Below are 19536 nucleotides of genomic sequence, written 5' to 3' on the forward strand. Positions count from 1 at the left end.
GTTTGGTTTTTATATCCAACAATGAAGAATATACAAATATTATTTCTCCTTTGCAATGCATTGTACTGCCTCCCTTTACAACAGCGATATTGACGTGAAGAATCAATAGCATACTTATTACCAAGTTATTACGGTGAATAGTAATTCTCATACGGTCTCTTACCGCCCCGTAGCGGAATTCTAGGCGAATTTTGTGTGACGCACCTCAAAGCTTTTTACCATAGGTTTACGTAGGGCGTGATTGCGCGACCCCTCCCCCTCTACAGTCTATCTATCTAGAAAAGAGAGAAAAAAAACTTTTTGTACCGAAGGAATCAACAGCCGCCATCTTGTCGTGGCTCGGAATTAGGATTTCGGTAGATCACAATTTTTTATTTAGAAATTGAGCATCCAAACCGAGGTTTGACGGAAAACTTCCCCTGAAAACGAACTATTTTCACCTTTTCTGAAGTATTTTTGACGAAAAAACGGGAATTCGATCGGTCGTCGTCGGCAAGAAAACCCCGTATATCTGATTTCCCCTTAAGTGCGGCGCTCGAGTCCCTATCGCCGTTCGGAGCAGTATATTGTTTACCGGGGATAACCGGAGAAGAAACAGCTTGTTACTGACAATTTTGCAAAAAAAAAATATTTTTTTGCAGTTGTACATTTTATAGAGCTTCAAACCATTTTTGCATGAAGACATTTGACGTCATAAAAATGAGCTGTTTGAACATCTAAAATTAAAGATTTATGGGACAGGAATACAATTCATGTTAATGTTTTTAGATTTAATTTTAACGTACATTTTTCATGGGATTTTTTTTATTGGGGTTATTTAACGATAATGTGGGTGTTGGTTGTTGGATTATCATGGGTTGAATGGCGGTGGCGAAGCGGGGCGCTGTTGCATCTTTTTTGAAAATCTCACCCTCACTGCTTGAAAATTAGCCAGTTAGCCAACGTTAGCGAGCAAACCGCTTGCTAACGTGCTAACTAGATAAAGGTGGAGGTTGTCAGAACAACCTGTTCTGTCCCAGGAATTTCATTTTTTCAAATAATTAAATAAGAAATCCATTAAAGATCACAATGGCTGAAAACCTGCTTGACGTCGGACCTCCCAACTCAAAGCGACCGAAGCTGAATTCACCTGCGCTGTCAGCGTCAGATGGACCAGGTAAGGAAGGCCCACAAACCAATTTAACCTGCTAGCTACTTTAGTTAGTAAAATGTAATTTGTTTTTTATGACTTGTTCTGTGTGTCCAGATATTTAGCTAGCTAATGTTAACTAGTTATTCATTCAACTGACGTTTTGGTCATTCAAACAGCTGTACAAAGCAGTTAGCAAACCTTAGTTAGCTAGCTTGGCCGCTAACAAAACTTTGTTGCCAACGTTACGCGTCCAACCCTGTCATTTCTGACATGTTGGAAAACAGGGCTAGCTATTTTAGTTTTGTAAAGGCTATTGTTCACTAAAGCAACACTTAACCCGTTGATGCTTAGATGTCCAGCTAGAGACATGTTTAGCAATTGCTTGATCTGCTATGTCAACATGGCTACCCTTCAGCGCAAAGTAGCAACATACTTGTCGAAATATCATTGGTGACAGCCTAAATCAGGCATGGGCAATTCCAGACCTCGGGGGCCTGATTGGTGTCACTTTTGCCCCAACTGACTCCAATAATCAACTAATCATGGTCTTCAGTTTAGAATACAATTAGTTTAATCAGCTATGTTTCCAAGGGATGTGGGGAAGAGTAACACCACTCCGGCCCCGAGGACGGGAGTTGCCCATCCCTGGCCTAAATCATGTCAGATACTCTGTTGAAAACTAACCGTTATACCCATATCAAAATGGAATGACGTTATTATAGGGATTGGGGACTCTGCTGGGGGCTAAATTATGTTCATGTTTACCTTCGTCAAACATCTTGATAGCAGGCCTTTATCTGCAGAAATATTTTAGGCACAGTCTTGCACCCCACTGCATGCCGAACTGGCTGAGAGTCTTGGCTCAGAGTAGGCCAATTCTGATGCCATGGTCAGATTAAAGTAATTTAACCATAGGCCTATCATGTCCCACTCCCACACGGTCATGCATTTGATTGCATGTTGTGTCAATGTCATAAAATGCAGTCTTATGTCCCAATATCTTGACAGTTGTCACTTTTCATTGCTATGTCATGTTCCATATCTGTTCATATGGGTTTCCCACTGCTGATAGAATACACTTGTAGGGCCTACCTCTTTCAAAATTTCTAGATAAAAAGTTACTGAACCAGAATGTTAGGATTGTAGTTGTGAATGCACCATGCCTCTTTCACTATACTGGCTACAGAGACAATAACCAAAGCAACACATCTGCTGAGTCCGATGTCCATTACTTTCTTTGGTGATGACCATGTTATTCACACACAATCCATTGCAAAATCCCCTAACGCATCCAACCCCTGCTATGTTATTATCGACCCCAAGTGTTCAATCTCCAATTGCCATGTTAGCCCAGCAGAGCCTGGAAGCGTGGGAACACTAGGGGCTGTTAGCAGTAAATTACCCCAGACAAGGTGTGCGTTTTCCCCCTTAGTGTCTGCGGTCATGCCTCTGGAGAGCCCCATAGGAGCATCCCCTGCCCTGACTTTGGGTCCCTGCCGAGAGGCCCAGTTTGGGTTGCACATCACTCCCATGGTGAATGGGGGGGTACGCCTTTCATTGAAGTCACAGAGTGCAAACACGTGCCCCTCACCCCCTATTCAGGCCATCTGTCCCCCCAGCAGGGTCCCATTGCCCCCCCCCCCCCCTTCAATTCCCCTCATCACCAATACTTTAGTCAGTGGGTGTGTGCCGTACTAGTGCACACATTGCACACGTCTTGATGTAGCCACCTCTAGGCTTAGCTACTTGTGAGCTCAGCAGCTACTCTCAAGGCAGGCCGTTGTAGTAAGTCATGTGTGTTGAACAGCACCATAGCGTAAAGGAAGTTGAAGGGATGGAGGTTGGTTCATTGTTTGCTGGCTATTTACTGGCTTGGTTTATATCTCGTCTGTCATTCTCTAGAGTTGTTAGTGAAGAGGCATAGCTCTGCTCATTCAAATGAACTCATTCAGAAATTACTATGCCAAAGTACAAATTGAATATAAAAAACAAGCTAATACGTATCCGTTTGAGTCTAATTGTAAAATCAGCAATTAGTAGTGACAGTTGGTGTTAAATGGGGGGGAATCTAAACATTTACATATCGCAATATTATTTTTGGATGATATTATATTGATATTTGACTCCAAGTGTCAATTTGTAAAATAGAGAAATATATTTTGCTCCTGCAGGTACCATTAGCTAGCGCTAGTCGGCTGTACCTCTGCCTATACGGCTGTATTTTCCGTCCTATAGCTTGTCCTCAACCTTTTTAAATAGCGAGCTAACATGTTTTCAGCACTTTTGACTTATCACAACCTCGTTTTCTCATGCTGTCTATTGTCTCTCTGCAGCAAACATTCAGTACGCGGAGTGTACAAAACATTAGGAACACCTTCCTAATATTGAGTTGCACCCCCTTTTTCCCTCAGCACAGCCTCAATTTGTCGGGGCATGGACTCTTCAAGGTGTCGAAAGCATTCCACAGGGATTCTCGTCCATGTTGGCTCCAATGCTTCCCACAGTTGTCAAGTTGGCTGTATGTCTTTTGGGTGGTGGATCATTCTTGATACACATAGGAAACTGTTGAGCTTGAGAAACCCAGCAATGTTGCAGTTCTTGACACACTCAAACTGGTGTGCCTGGTACCTACAGGCACTTAACCCTTGTGTGGGGTTCATGTTTTTGTTATTCACCCAATGTTCGCTGTGCCGATGGACCCATAACATTATTGTGTTTTTAAAACAATACAGCCATAACAATTTATTTTAAAATACTTATTGTTGACTTACCTCTGCTAGGTCACATTTATCAATAAAAGGGCTATTTGTTTTGGATAAAGGGTGATTTTTGTAACCTAAAATCTATTATAATCAAGACATGGGTGGACTAAATCATGTTTGTCTTGAACAAATATAAATTAAACAAGGTTTTCATCACTATTGATGGTTATTGCTTTGAACTCAACAAATTGTAAGGACAAATCTTACATACAGTATTTTATGGAAATGATAAATGAGTCTCGTTGAACACAAATTAAGGCCAGTCTACACACCACATGAGGGACAGAGTTTTACTGTGTGTGTTGCAAATGTATTTCTTGCAGTTGATGCATGTAATGTCTTCCTGTCCTTCTTGGGTCCACACACATCGCAGAGCTTCTTGTTGTTACCAGCTGCAATCTAGAATGATGAAAACACTTAGTTCAGGAATTTTACTAACATCTCACTCACTTATATGGTTACAGCAGGCCAAGGTAGGATAGTCAGACACACACACCACTCACACTTACTTCCAGTATTGGAGTTGTTGGTTCTGTGGGTCTGGCGGATGGGGCACCAGCATCCTCCTCCTGAATCCTACTCACAATGGCTGCAGAAGCTGGATTCCTTGGGATATGTTGCCTCTGGATTTGAGGTCTTACCAATGCCTTGCCCAGCTCTTCAAGAAAGAGCTGTCTCCTCTGGAGCTTCCCTCTGTTCCAATCTGGGTTCAACGCCATCCAGATGACAAACGTGTTGAGATGTCTAAGATGTTGAAGAATATCACAAGTGACCAGCGTAGGGTTCTTCTGTTGCAGTTGTACCCAGTCACCAGCTTGTCTAAATTGTCCACCCCTCCTTTTGTGGCATTGTAATCATTATGATTCCTGGTTTTTGATGTTCCTGGCCACAGCTTCTCCCATCCCTATGCAGCGTATTCATGAGTACCATATTTTTGCCTTTCTTTGGCATGTAGAACACTAGGGACGTGTGGGCCTTGAACACGAACTTAGAGGAATTGATAGGCCTGTTCCGTGTATTCAAGAGCTGAGTTGGAAGCTCTGATCTGGCTTGTTTTTTTTGTAGTGTTCCTACCATCGTCAGCTTCCTCGTGAGGACCTCCCGTCCCAACCTGTGCGAAGTTTTAAAAAAGTTATCGCATGTGATTTCATGGCCACGGAGTCCCTGTGTCACGTCCAGGACATCCCACATCCCTTGGTTCTTCTCAGGGGCTCCTCCATCTGGCTTCCCTGTGTACACTTGCACATTTCACGCATATGATGACGCAGAATCACAGGCAGCCCAGATCTTGATTCCATTTTTTGCGGGTTTAGATGGTATGCACTGCCTGAAGGGGCAGCGGCCTCTAAATGTCATAAGCTGCTCATCAACTGTAACGTCGGGCCCAGGGATGTAAAACAGGGGAAGGCGGTCCACCCACTTGTCCCACACTGACCTGATTGCAGCTAGCTTGTCTCTGCCGCCGAGCTGGTCTGATTATCGAAGCGGATACTCCTGGAATGTTTGGGGAACTTTTCCAGAGATGTTGCACAGAAAAAATCTCTGCCAGTTTCTGCATCCCAAGGGGATTCTCTGGATTTCCCATTGGATCTGAACACCAGCAAGGATAAGAACACCAAAGTAGGCATGTAAATGAGTTTGGTCCATCCCTTTCCAAAAACACGCCCCCCCCCCCCCCCCCCCCCCCCCCCAGAATGATTTCCTGGGTGGTGTCTGAGATGAACAGTTCAAAAGAAAACTACGTCCTGCACATGCGTAACTGCCATCCGCGTCAATGCGGAATTGACAGAGACATGATCCCGATTTAATTCTTGATCTTCCAAAGTGGAAGACGCTCATTCTCTCTCTAGCAAACGTTATTTCTAAGGCCCTCTGAGTAGAGATTATTTTTTTCCCATGCTGATTGATTGTCGTAAGGAGCCACACATGCAAAGCTATTTATTTGTTGTCCCTCCCCCAATTTCCACCTGGCTGGGGTAGTGTTTCAAAATACTTTTTAAAATGTATTTTTTTATACAATGTATTGAAATAATGTATTGTAATAACATTGTGCAGGTTCCCGCAATACTTTTGTATAGTTTCACACACTACAAAGGGTAAAGAGTGCTAGAAAACCGGCAGACAGGCAGGGAGACAGCAGGCCCAGGGAGGAGGAAGACTGAGTGAAGGCACCCAGCAAACCTTTTTGTTAAATTTTTACTTGTGTTCACCAACACACACACTTTTCCACACTTTTCCAGTGGACCCGAACACTACATATGTAATATAAATGTGTAGTGGGTGCCCTCAAATGAAAAATTTTATTTCAGATGTTCTTCAAAGAAAGTAAGCCAAGGCCAATGAGTCTCAGGTTTAACAAATTATTAATTGTATAATTTTTCTTTTAGTTAATATTGAAAATGGGTCCCACAGACCCGAACACCCTCTGAATGTCTCAAGGCTTAAAAATCATTATTTAACGTGTCTCCTCCCCTTCATCTACACTGACTTATTGGATTTAACAAGTGACATCAATAAGGGCTCATAGCTTTCACCTGGTCAGTCTGTCATGGAAAGAGCAGGTGTTCCTAATAGGGATGCACCGAGGTTACATTTTTGGCCAATGCCGATACTTAAAATTTGTGGCCTTTTATTAAGCATTCTAGTACAGTTAAATAGTTGAACACAAGTTATTTTGTTGGCAGTGACGTATGTCCACGTGTCGGGCAGTATTTTTCGTGGCATTACGTCATCTGCCTACGTTATATAGGTATGCACGTCAGCTTTGACATCGGTTTTGCACATCGGCGTTATTCTAGACATCGAGTCGATGTTATCGGCCGATTCCGATATGTTCACCGATATATCGTGCATCCCTAGTTCTTAATGTTTTCTATAGTCCGTGAGCAATATGTTTGGAACATCAAATCGCATTAAAATCTCTGTATCTAATCGCAATACATATAGACTCCTGAAAATCACAATACATATCGTATCGGCACTTAAGTATTGTGATATCGTATCGTGAGGTTCCTGGCAAGTATTAGGACTCTACGTGCCCCAGTGTCTGTGTGTTAGAGATTTAGGTGAGTATGACGCGTTTCCTTTTAATGACTAGGAAGCTCAAACTCTCATTAGACAGCTCTGTCAAAATACATTTGTTACTCACCAAAATTTGGGTTTCAATGATCAACTGTCTTAATCTACAGCCGGTAGCTATGTACTTCCAAAAAAAGGTCTATATAAAAATTGACAAGCGACTGAAAAGTGTCCACTTTGGCACTTCCAGTGTATTGAGCTGTTTTAGACTTTCGACACACTTATTTTGACATAATGCTTGCAGAGCTGTCTAATGGGGGTTTGAATCTGAGACACATCATACTCATCGTCAAAATCTCTAACGTGCAGAATCTGGGGCAGACTACTATTTATTTTTTTACCTTTATTTAACTAGGCAAGTCAGTTAAGAACAAATTCTTATTTTCAATGATGGCCCCCCTGTTCAGGGGCAGAACGACAGATTTGTACCTTGTCAGCTCAGGGATTTGAACTTGCAACCTTTCGGTTACTAGTCCAACACTAACCACTAGGCTACCCTGCCGTCTGATACTATGACTAGCATGATATTCCATTCCACTGCTTTAACGATAGGAGCCCTCTGTCAGCACGCTCCCTGCTCTCCAAATGGCACATTTAGGGCCCACCCGTGTCACATACTCATGATGCACTTAGTAATGGAACCTCCGTGGAGGGGTGGGTGGGTTGTCACACGTATGACAGTGTCTTTTTGCGCCGGCTGAGCCTGGCCCATATTACAGCCTAATTGGCAGTTTTAAATGCCAGTCTGCAGTCACTGCACACGTTTTAAGCCGTTTATATTTAAGCCTCACCGTTTCCTCTCATTATATAGCAGATATTGCAATGCTTGCGTCTCCCACTCACATCGGTCAGTTGTCAACTTGAAAAGAGAGAGGGAGGTGATGAATGAAAGACGGACAGGGAAAAAGATGCCGTGTTAAAGTGGACATGGATGGCGTAAGAAACTTTGAACCGCTCTTGCATCGCGTACTATCTGATAACGACAGTTGTCTTCCAGGGCTCCTGCCTGACTGAACATTTTACGACCCTTTGACTTGTGTCGCAAGTTACATTTTTAATTGGTCGCATTACACGCTCACCTCAGTCCAATTTTTTCTCAGTCCAAACTTCCTATTCACTCCCTCTCCCTGTGCTCTGGGATAAAAAATAAAAAAAGTGTTCTAATTGTAAAATGCAATTGTGGAAAAAACACAGCTTTGGAAGCAATTACTGACCCTTTTGAAGAGGAGATTCTCAGATTTTTGTAGGTGTACTATTTTCCTCTCAACAATTAATATGAAATAGCTCTATAGCAACTACTTTAGAACCAAGATATTTGATATGGCTTTGATACAGAGTGTAGAAAATGTATGGCAAATGGAGCTGGGCGATATGGACAAAAATCCATCTCGCAATAAATTGCCTGTTTTTTGCGATAATGATAAATCAGCTATTTTAACTTTTTTAGGGAGGTGCTACAGCTGGGCGACATGGACAAAACATACAATTGCATATTGGCCCATATAGGCTATATTTTTCAACACCTGAGGAAGTGGGAATTTTAAAACAATGTCCCACAAACTTTCCAGTGTTAGGCATTCTTGATATCGGTCTATTTACCGCAAATGGCACACTACAGCCTACTCTGGTTGAGAAGTGGTGCCACGGACTCAATATTAACAGGTGAGGCATGCGTGATATCCTCACAGAAAGCTTCGACTAGAACAACAGTAGTTGCTTTAAAACATTTTTCCCGCAATAGTATTTTGAGCAATGGTCATTTGCTTGTGCTTCTCAGAATGCATCTCTCCCTCTGTGTCAGTGGGGGGAGGGAGTGGGAGTCAGCAGCCAACAGCAAAACGGAAAAGGCAGATATTTCATAGCAGGAATCAACACAATGAGTATATTACTGTTCTTAAACCATTGGTCAATCTACAGGAACGTTGTGTAGCAAAATCACCGGAAATGACCGACTTAAGCAAAATGCTTCAGTAAGAGGATAGCATTGTCAGTAATTTTCGGTGTATTGTCTCAGCTCTAATAGAAAATACTCCAAATTCTCATCCCAAGCAAATAAGCCTTGTTCATCCATCAAGTTGAAGTCCCCTCTGAATACCTGAAAAGCACTTTTCATTTGGGTGAATGGTTTTGGAGAAGGAAGGGATGGTGCCTGAATAGCCTCGTTTTGCTAGTCTCCAAGTTTTGACATCTGGTTTAGTTGGGTCATTAGCCCCTTTGTGTTGAAATGGACACTCTTCTTGCTCTATTTCGTGCTCTTGCAATCTACTCCAGCCAGGAAATATAAAGTCAGCACAGATCCCATCGCCAGCTCCCTGCTGCTCAAAGGAGGGCAGAGGTGTGTACATGCGTGTGTGTGTGTTTGAGGGGACATAAAGTAGTCTGTGTGTAAGAGGGAGATGCAGGAGGAGTGTGTGTGCTCTGCTCGTGCAGGCTGTGAAAATAAGCCATGCTTGACTTGGTGATTGACCGACCGGGACATTGTGTGTGTGAAGGCGCCTGGCTCGGACAGAAAACTGTGCCACTCACTGCTGGCCTCAGCCACTAAGCTTAGCAGAGAATATACAGCTGGATGGAGCTAGAGACGGAGAGTGGGGAATCTAGAGGGAGAAATAGTGGTGAGAGCAAGTTACTAAGAGCAGAGAACCTTGAGAGCTGAAAGAGAGGGAGAAGTGGTGGTGAGAGCAAGTGAAAGAAGGAAGAGCTGAAGGGAGAGAACTAGAAAGACAGTGAGTAGAAAAAGAGGGAGTGATATTGAGGAAGTGGGAGAGTCAGATGTTTACATACACTTAGGTTGGAGTCATTAAAACTAGTTTTTCAACCACTCCACAAATGTCTTGTTAACAAAATATAGTTTTGACAAGTTGTTTAGGACATCTACTTTGTGCATGACACAAGTAATCTTTCCAACAATTGTTTACAGACAGATTATTGCACTTACAATTGACTGTATTACAATTCCAGTGGGTCAGTGCTTTTAAACAGCTTGGGCTAATTGACATCATTTGAGTTAATTAGAGGTGTACCTATGGATGTATTTCAAGGCCTACCTTCAAACTCAGTGTCTCTTTGCTTGACATCATGGGAAAATCAAAATAAATCAGCCAAGACCCCAGAAAATAATTGTAGACCTCCACAAGTCTGCTTCATCCTTGGGAGCAATTTCCAAACGCCTGAAGGTACCACGTTCATCTGTACAAACAATAGTACACAAGTATAAACACCATGGGACTACGCAGCCGTCATACTGCTCAGGAAGGAGACGCGTTCTGTCTCCTAGAGATGAACGTACTTTGGTGAGAAAAGTGGAAATCAACCCCAGAACAACAGCAAAGGACCTTGTGAAGATGCTGGAGGAAATTATTTATATCCACAGTAAAACAAGTCCTATATCGGCACAACCTGAAAGACTGCTCAGAAAGGAAGAAGCCACTGCTCCAAAACCGTCATAAAAAAAGCCAAAATGTTTAGTCTAAAAATTAGCTAGCTGGCAAGCATTTATGATGCCAGCGAAACATGTTTGTCACGCTCGAAGAACATATTTCCCCCAATGTTAAAATGACAAGGTACATCTCGTCCCCAAAACACAAGTTTTCTTGTTGCCCACTGTATGCGCTTTCAGGAGCCTGATTTGCATCAACTGAGAAATCTGCACACAGTGCATCCCTGACCACCTCCTGAATTGGTCAGCTAGATCAGACCACAAAGCAACATTTGTGCGTCTAGACTAGAGGTCGACCGATTAATCGGAATGGCCAATTAATTAGGGCCAATTTCAAGTTTTCATAACAATCAGTAATCAGTATTTTTGGGCACCGATTTAAAAAAATAATTAAATAATAACAATAATGTGTTTTTTTTTTTATACCTTTTATTTAATTGGGCAAGTCAGTTAACACATTCTTATTTTCAATGATGGCCTAGGAACGGTGGGTTAACTGCTTTGTTCAGGGGCAGAACGACAGATTTTCACCGTGTCTGCTTGGGGGATCTAGTCTTGCAACCTTATAGTTAACTAGTCCAATGCAATAACGACCTGCCTCTCTCTCGTTGCACTCCACAAGGAGACTGCCTGTTACTCGAATGCAGTAAGCCAAGGTAAGTTGCTAGCTAGCATTAAACTTATCTTATAAAAACAATCAATCATAATCACTAGTTAACTACACATGGCTGATGATATTACTAGCTATTATCTAGCGTCTCCTGCGTTGCATATCTGACTGAGCATACAAGTATCTGACTGAGCGGTGGTAGGCAGAAGCAGGCGCGTAAACATTTATTCAAACAGCACTTTCGTGCGTTTGCCATCAGCTCTTCGTTGTGCGTCAAGCATTGCGCTGTTTATGACTTCAAGCCTATCAACTCCTGAGATGAGGCTGGTGTAACCGACGTGAAATGGCTAGCTAGTTAGCGCGCGCTAACTAGAGGGACGGAAGCTATACTGTTACACTGGCAATACTAAAGTGCCTATAAGAACATCCAATAGTCAAGGTTAATGATATACAAATGGTATAGAGGGAAATAGTCCTATAATAACTACAACCTAAAACTTCTTACCCGGGAATATTGAAGACTCATGTTAAAAGGAACCACCAGCTTTCATATGTTCTCATGTTCTGAGCAAGGAAATTAAACGTTAGCTTTCTTACATAGCACATTTCACTTTTACTTTCTTCTCCAACAATGTGTTTTTGCATTATGTAAACCAAATTGAACATGTTTCATTATTTACTCGAGGCTAAATTGAGTTTTATTGATGTATTATATTAAGTTAAAATAAGTTTTCATTCAGTATTGTTGTAATTATCATTATTACATTATTATTTTTTTGTTGTGGCTTTTCTGGTCCTCCAATCTGTATCGGCATTGAAAAATCATAATCGGTCGACCTCTAGTCTAGACCCGTCTTTTCAATGCGCTCTACGTATTCTGATAATGTCACACAAGTGTGAAGTGTAGACACAACCAAAGTCACAGAATTGCACTTGATCCAGACAGATAAACTAAGCTACTGCTCTGTTCAATATTTGGGCTTCTTTTGAGTTGAGTTAACAATGCATATTTCTGAAAGCTAACGCAAACCTCGAGGCTACGCTAAGATGGGGGTAAATTCCTAGAAATCAGGAGAAAAGAGAAGGCGCTCTGAAAGGTTTTCTAAGAAACCTGACCAGCAACACTCTTCAGGAAACTCTGGCACTGGTGCAGGATAAACAGTGGTTTCTTCAGGAAGTGTGGTTTTGCTTTAAATCGTCAGTGTATTCTGTTATTTTTTACATGAAAAGGGTCATTTCATCAAAGACGGCAATAAAAAAAATAAAAAGTTTGATCTGCACAGGCATGGTCGCAATTGGTCGGAGCTTCTCCCGTAACATTCCAAGCAATCTAAACCATTCGGCTTTGAGACTGGGTAAAATCCATAACTGCATTTTATCAACCCTTAAGTAAATTTCCACAGCCCTGCAGAAATATAATTAACAAGTTCTGTTTGGGTTAATTTGTTGTATCCACTGAGTCTCATCCCCTGTCATGTCTTCAATTGTCTCCCTCCACCACAATTCCCAGTCACACTTCCTGACGATGTTACCCAAATACTCTTCCCCCTTCTCCCTTCCCTATGGGGAACCAACATTGAGTGATGTAGTGATTATGTATTTTCACTGGCTGTTTAACTGTCAAAACACGCTACCTGACAGTGTTACCCAAATACGCTTGCCCCCTCCCTTGAGTGATGCTGTATTTTCACTGCCTGTCTAACTGTTAACTGTGTTTGTCAGGTGGCACCAACACCCTCCTCATTTATCACTCATTTATCACTCTTCTTAAATATCATCCTCCATCCCTCCCTCCTGTTTTTTTGCTTCTTCACTGTGTGGTGTGGATCAGCAGTAGACTCACCAAGCAGCGCTAGCGAGTTAACGCATTAGCTCATTAGCACGTTGCGATGGAATCAAGTGTGAGGTGAATGGTAGGTCTGCTATCGCTCCCAATTCCATCTCCCAGCCCAACTTGCACGCATTTTGTATCTCCGTGCAAGAGGCGTCACTACAGTCCCTGGTTCGAATCCAGGCTGTATTACATCTGGCCGTGATTGGGAGTCACATAGGGCAGCGCACAATTAACCCAGCATCGTCCGGGGTAGGCCGTCATTGTAAATAAGAATTTGTTCATAACTGACTTGCCTAGTTAAATAAAGGTTACACACACACCACACTGACCAAGAAGTTATTTTGTTGGCATTTACGTATGTCCCCATTACAGTAAAACATAATCAAAATCTATTTCTTTCACTTACTTGCTGTGCAGTTTCGTTGTTCATTTGTTCAGTTTCATTCTCAACCAGGATTTCTATGGAATGCTGTTTGTGTCTTTGCGTGTCAAAAAAGATAACACTATTTGACGTGTCCGGTCCTGAATATGACTCCACGTCACATAATAATTTTACACGTTCATACATTTTTTTATATAGTTATTACACATTGATTAAACTCACTCATATTTCATATTGTATTGTCACAACGATTCATCAATACGTGTGCTGTGATACTGGTAAAGTTGTCTCGCGCACCTACAGTGCTGGTCATTAAAAAAATAAGCTAGCCAGTTCACGGATGCAAACAATGTTTTTCCCCAAAAACATAGCAAAACGACATCTGTTTCTGTAGCTATAGTTAGCTAGCTAACTATAGCTAGGTGTCATCTAAAATAACCCTAATTTATAAGACAGTTCTTATTTGCTTAATGGTGGTCGACCCATCTATGTGCAGCTAGCCACAAGAAGGATTAGCCACAACCGTGTACTTTGCGGTTAGCCTTCAAAATACAAGTATGTCATTGATAGTGATGCAAATGAATACAAATAGTAGAATTGTCATAATGGAGTAGATCATGCTAAACGAGGTTGGAATGTTATATATAATCAACAAAATACAATTTTGTTAATTTGACAATCTGAAATCACACTGGATTTATTATACTTCAGAATTACATTGGGGGCATACTTATTTCACTGTACAGTCTTACCCCAATTTCATTGATCCACAAACCATAGGTATCAGTCTACTCAGTGACACCCAGAGAACATAAGTGTTGTAGTTCTTATTGCGGGACTCTGAAACAACTGGGAATTTAGCCACATTTATTGTGAACCTATGTGTACTGAACACTATTCCCGAGGAAAAACAATACTGTGTGGATGTTTTGGAGTCTGATAACTCTGAGGAGGACGTTGGGAGAAAATGTCTTGGGTATTGAGTAGACTGATACCCAGTTTCATTGATTCCCAATACTTAGTTAATCCTTAGGTGTACAGTGCAATATGAATGTCAATACACACAATAGGCTGACTGGGGGGGGGGGTGGTTTCTCACACTCCCGCGATAAGAGCTATAACACTAATATTTGCTTAAACTCTTCAGTTGTGTTCTGTGGGTGTCACCGAGTAGACTGATACCTAATTTCATTGCTTCACATTCCATCCTTGTTGAACATGATCTGGTCTAAATATGGCATGATTCCACCAATTGTAACCTTCTGCATCACTTTCAAAGACGTACTTTTATTTTGAAGGCAAACCACAAATTCCACTATTGTGCCTAGCTTCACAACACACAACCCGGTCTGGTCGAGCCTTGCTAGCTGGCTGCTTATAGCGTTAGCTTTTGGCAACAGTGTTAAGTAGCTGGCTAGCTTTATTTTTATGAACAGAAGTTCAATTTTAATAGTCAAACAAGTGGCTATCTAGCTAATACTTACTCACAAGGATTAATTGCTAAGAATAATAAAAATGACTGCAGTTTCCACTGGTCATTGTTTTCAGGCTGGTTGTATTGGTGCTAGCTAGGTACCAAGCTATTCAGAACACACAACATTCTATCGTAGAACTGTGTTATGTGTCTTTTTTTTTGACACGCAATGCCACCAGCCATACTGCTCGCTCTGTGCGTGAATTCCTGCAAGACAGCAATGTCAGTGTTCTGCCATGGCCAGCGAAGAGCCCGGATCTCAATCCCATTGAGCACGTCTGGGACCTGTCGGATTGGAGGGTGAGGGCTAGGGCCATTCCCCCCAGAAATGTCTGGGAACTTGCAGGTGCCTTGGGGGAAGAGTGGGGTAACATCTCACAGCAAGAACTGGCAAATCTGGTGCAGTCCATGAGGAGGAGATGCATCAGAGTACATAATTCAGCTGGTGGCCACACCAGATACTAACTGTTACTTTTGATTTTGACCCTCCCCCCTGTTCGGGGACACATCATTCAATTTCTGTTAGTCACATGTCTGTGGAACTTGTTCAGTTTATGTCTGTTGTTGAATCTTGTTATGTTCATGCAAATATGTGCACATGTTAAAAAAACACAGTTGACAGTGAGAGTACATTTATTTTTTTGCTGAGTTTAGGTATGTCAAAGTACGGTATGACGTGCATCGGTTTTGCACATTGGCGTTAAACAAGACATTGGGCCGATACCGATTTTGGCATTTTTAGCTAATATCGCCCGATTCCTATATGTTCACCGATATGTCGTGCATCCCTATTTACCATTGCGAAAACATTGTCAGTTCCTGTCTACTTAAGGGGATGGCTCTCACATAGACACCAATGCGTTAGCAGCTGGGTCTGATCTGCTCAGTTCTTTGACTTCAATTGAACCAGGAAAAACCAGCGCAGGGTTTTCTATCTTCCTCCCGAGCTGGATGGCAGCTCTCCACTTCATCCATTGATACCGCTGTTGTGTGAGGGGGAAAAGGGTAGGAAAAATGGAGAACGAACTGTTTGCTATTTTCCCCCAAATTGTTTGTCAACCACTATTTCGTAGTTAGCTACAGTGTTTAGTCAACTAGGCAAGAACACTTTCTTTCCCGGACATGCTGTGATCTTAACGGTTGTATGCACGAGTGCATGTTCGAGAAAGGAAACGTGTGGTGTTGTGGTAGTTCAGTTTTTCGCCGCTGCGTGGATGGAAACAGACGTGGCAGAGAGCTGTTCCGCAAATACCTGTCCATCCTTGACAAAGTTACGGTATACTGTTGAAGACTAGTAGACCTATGTTAATGAATCAGTTGTTGATCTGTTCTCTTGATGTAGCTGTGTGTCAACCATAGTAGTGTGATACTAGATGTCATAATAGTCAGTTCACCAATAACCAGGCATGTTGAATGAACGGTAGCCTAGTAATCAGACCTAACTTGATGGACTAAGTCAGGGATGTAGATGTGAAACTAACTCGTATAGGGCTACTTCAGTTGTTTCATATTCCAAATAGCATACAGTAAGCTACTACATTGCTTCCAGTGATTTAATCATTTTAGAATTTTCTCCCCAAACAAAATGAAGCCAGTTTACTTTTTCACTAGACTATGCACATAAAAGCAGTACTTCTGTGTTGGATATCATTTAAGACTCTAAGTTTCAGGAAATGGCAGTTACAGGTTTTTCAAAAATGCTAAATGCTCCAACTTCCTAAGGGGAAGTTGACTGACATGCGCTGAACCTATACCCTACCCAACCTTAGGCCTACATCAGCACCACCTTGTCAGAAAATCCTGGTGAGAGCCCTGACAGTGCATTTAAATGTATTTCTAGTTAGCTCCTGAAGTGCAGCCAATTACCAGGTACCATTAAGTCTATAGCCTACCATTCCTTCTGCGGCAGTCTTCTGCCACATTATTAGACGAAAACAGTGCATTTGCCTATGATTTGAGCAGTGTGGTGTCGCGGGGCCCGGGGGTGCCACCACTGCGCTGAAGTTGTTCTCATAAAAATGATTTAGGATTTGTAGGTCTGAGATAGGCTGGCTGAAACTGTATTTCAATGGCACTTACACAGACAGGAATATCAGCCCATGAATTTTCATGATATCAATCCATATTATTAACCTGTTTTTCTCTCTCCCTCTCTCTTCCTCTTCTACAGTGGATCTAGGCTCCTTATCATGGGACGACCTGGAGAACGACCTGCCAGACGAGCTGATCCCCAACGGAGCCTCTGGCCTGGGGGGTTTGACGGGGGGCGGAATGCCTTCCAATGGGGGTAACGTCAACCCTGGGGGTCCTGGACCTCTGGGCTCCAAGGTCCCGGACGCAGTGGCCAAGCACAAGCAGCTGTCAGAACTCCTCCGGGTGGGTAGTGCCTCTGGTCTCATCGGGGGTGCTGGAGGAGGAACTCAGCCCAGTGGCATTGGGGGTCAGTTGGGTGCAGCACACGGGAAGAGCTCCTTGGGTCAAGGGTCGCCGAAAGCGGGGACCGGACAGAACTTCAACCAGTCTCTGGGGGGCCATGCCGGGATGTTAGGTCAGGGTGGGCAGCACCAGCCGGGCCAGGTGATAAACGGAGGCCTGGGGCTGGGTCCTGGAGGTGGACGAGGCCGGGGTCAGTACCAGGCCACGCAGGCGGCACCAGGAGGAGGAGTGGGCAGCTCGCTGGCAGAGACCCTCACACAGCAGGGCGGGCCACAGGTGGGCGCTGCCACCCTGAACGCTGCCGCCCAGCAGGCGGGCAACATGAACAAGGTGAGTCACAGGGCTGAGAGACTCACACAAACTACACTACACACACAAACTACACTCTTAATCATAGAGAGGCATGTATGAAATGTCTGTCTGTGACAGAAAGACAGGTCTTAAATGTGCCAAATGGTCAGAGAGCAGCGATATCTCTTTATAGCTCTTCTTTGTGTGTGTTGAATCATCATTTGTACAGGATCATCCATGAATTCTCAGCTTTGGTGCTAGTTACTGTGGCACTGTGTAGAATAAATGCCCTCCGCATGGGCCAAACCATTAAGAAAGAATCATGTCACATGTTGCGGTCATGTTGGGAACTCGGAAATACAACCCTTTTACTGGGAAAAATGCATGTGAATGTCCCACCAACTCGTAATGCCCAGACGGCACGTCCTCAGAGCGTGTGCGAACCAGCTGGCTGGTGTGTTTACGGACACATTCATTCTCTCCCTGCCCCAGTCTTCTGTCCCCACATGCTTCAAGATGGCCAACATTGTTCCTGTACCCAAGAAGACAATAGTAATTTACTTCAGTTACTATTGCCCCGTAGCACTTACTTCTCTCATCATGAAGTGCTTTGAGAGACTAGTCAAGGATCATATCACCTCCACCTTACCTGTCACCCTAGACCCACTTCAATTTGCCTACCGCCTCAATAGGTCCACAAATATTTTACCGTTTATTTTACTAGGCAAGTCAGTTAAGAACAAATTCTTATTTTCAATGACGGCCTAGGAACAGTGGGTTAACTGCCTGTTCAGGGGCAGAACGACAGATTTGTACCTTGTCAGCTCGGGGATTCGAGCTTGCAACCTTTCGGTTACTAGTCCAACGCTCCAACCACTAGGCTACCCTGCCGCCATCACACTACACCAGTGGTTCTTAACCTTGTTGGAGGTACTGAACCCCACCAGTTTCATATGCGCATTCACCGAACCCTTAATTGAAAAAAAAAAAAAAAATTCAAAACATAGGTATATATTTGACTGGTGCACAAAATGAACCGTGCATCAACATCACTGTGTTCAAAGAACAAAATCATCAAAACATTTTCACACAGATGATCATTTTCACACAAAAACAAAAACATAATAATGAATATTTACTGCAAATCAGTGTGACTTCTGCTGTTGCCTTTCAGAGACCAGTTCAGAAATGCGCGGCTTCACCTTGGCAAGTGCCACTCTCATGTCATTTTCGCAACAAAGTCTGTTCCCTTTCTTCGTTTTTATGTTGTAACAAACGGTATGAAAATCTCCAGAGCTTTCTTAGCAATAACAGGGTACGTTACCATTTGTTGACACCAAAACGTTGAAAGCGTTGTTGTTCTGAAGAGTTGCTGTTGAACCTGGCTCTGCTGAATTTCAATGATTTCATCGAGGTATTCATCATTGACATCTGTCTCAACACTAAACGTGAACGGCTGTCTCACCCATGCTGGATATGACTCTCTTGTAGGGAAGTATCCGTCGAGAGAATTTGCAAGCTCATCTAAGTGCGTGGCAATTGCTTGCTTCAGTTCAGCGGGTACAGAAATGTCTCCGATTCCAGATACATCTTCGATCTTACTTACACAGTCGTCCAGCAGGGGAAAGTTTGCGAAGTTATTGTTCTCTGTTCGTCGTTTCCATAACGGTAGCTTTTTTTGAAAAGCCTTCAGGTTTTCCTCCGCTTCGATGATGTTGACTCCACCGCCCTGCATCTTTTGATTGAGAGCTGCGAAGATATCGGCCATGTACGCTAAAATGAGAATGAACTCAGAATTTTTGAAGCAATCTGCATGACAATGTTGGTGCTCTTGCAAAAACAGGGCTAATTCCACACGCACTGCAAAAACACGATTCAGCACCTGTCCCCGGGATAACCACCTAACGTTAGAATGGTACAGAAGTACCTCGATTTCAGCGCCCATTTCTTTACACAGCTCACTGAAGATGCGATGCCGCAGAGCACTAGTTCGCACATTCCACTACAATTTTTAATACTTCTGCCAGTTTTGGAGGCAAGGTTTTTGTTGCCAACGCATGCCTGTGCAGAATACAATGCGTAACAATGATGTGTGGTG

General features: G+C 42.9%; 1 protein-coding gene across 1 annotated transcript in view; it reads left to right on the plus strand.

Moving 5' to 3' along the window:
* The first annotated feature begins 304 nt into the window (after positions 1-304).
* The window catches only part of LOC139423496 (adenylate cyclase type 9-like), a 48575-nt gene continuing 29343 nt past the window's right edge, over positions 305-19536 (plus strand). The window contains exons 1-2 of the mRNA XM_071175105.1: positions 305-1156; positions 16882-17477. Of these exons, the coding sequence (XP_071031206.1) occupies positions 1069-1156; positions 16882-17477 (684 nt within the window). The 5' untranslated portion in view covers positions 305-1068. The remainder of the gene's footprint in view (positions 1157-16881; positions 17478-19536) is intronic.

The sequence above is a fragment of the Oncorhynchus clarkii genome, chromosome 13 (assembly GCF_045791955.1).
Source record: "Oncorhynchus clarkii lewisi isolate Uvic-CL-2024 chromosome 13, UVic_Ocla_1.0, whole genome shotgun sequence".
In the NCBI taxonomy this organism is placed as follows: Eukaryota; Metazoa; Chordata; class Actinopteri; order Salmoniformes; family Salmonidae; genus Oncorhynchus; species Oncorhynchus clarkii.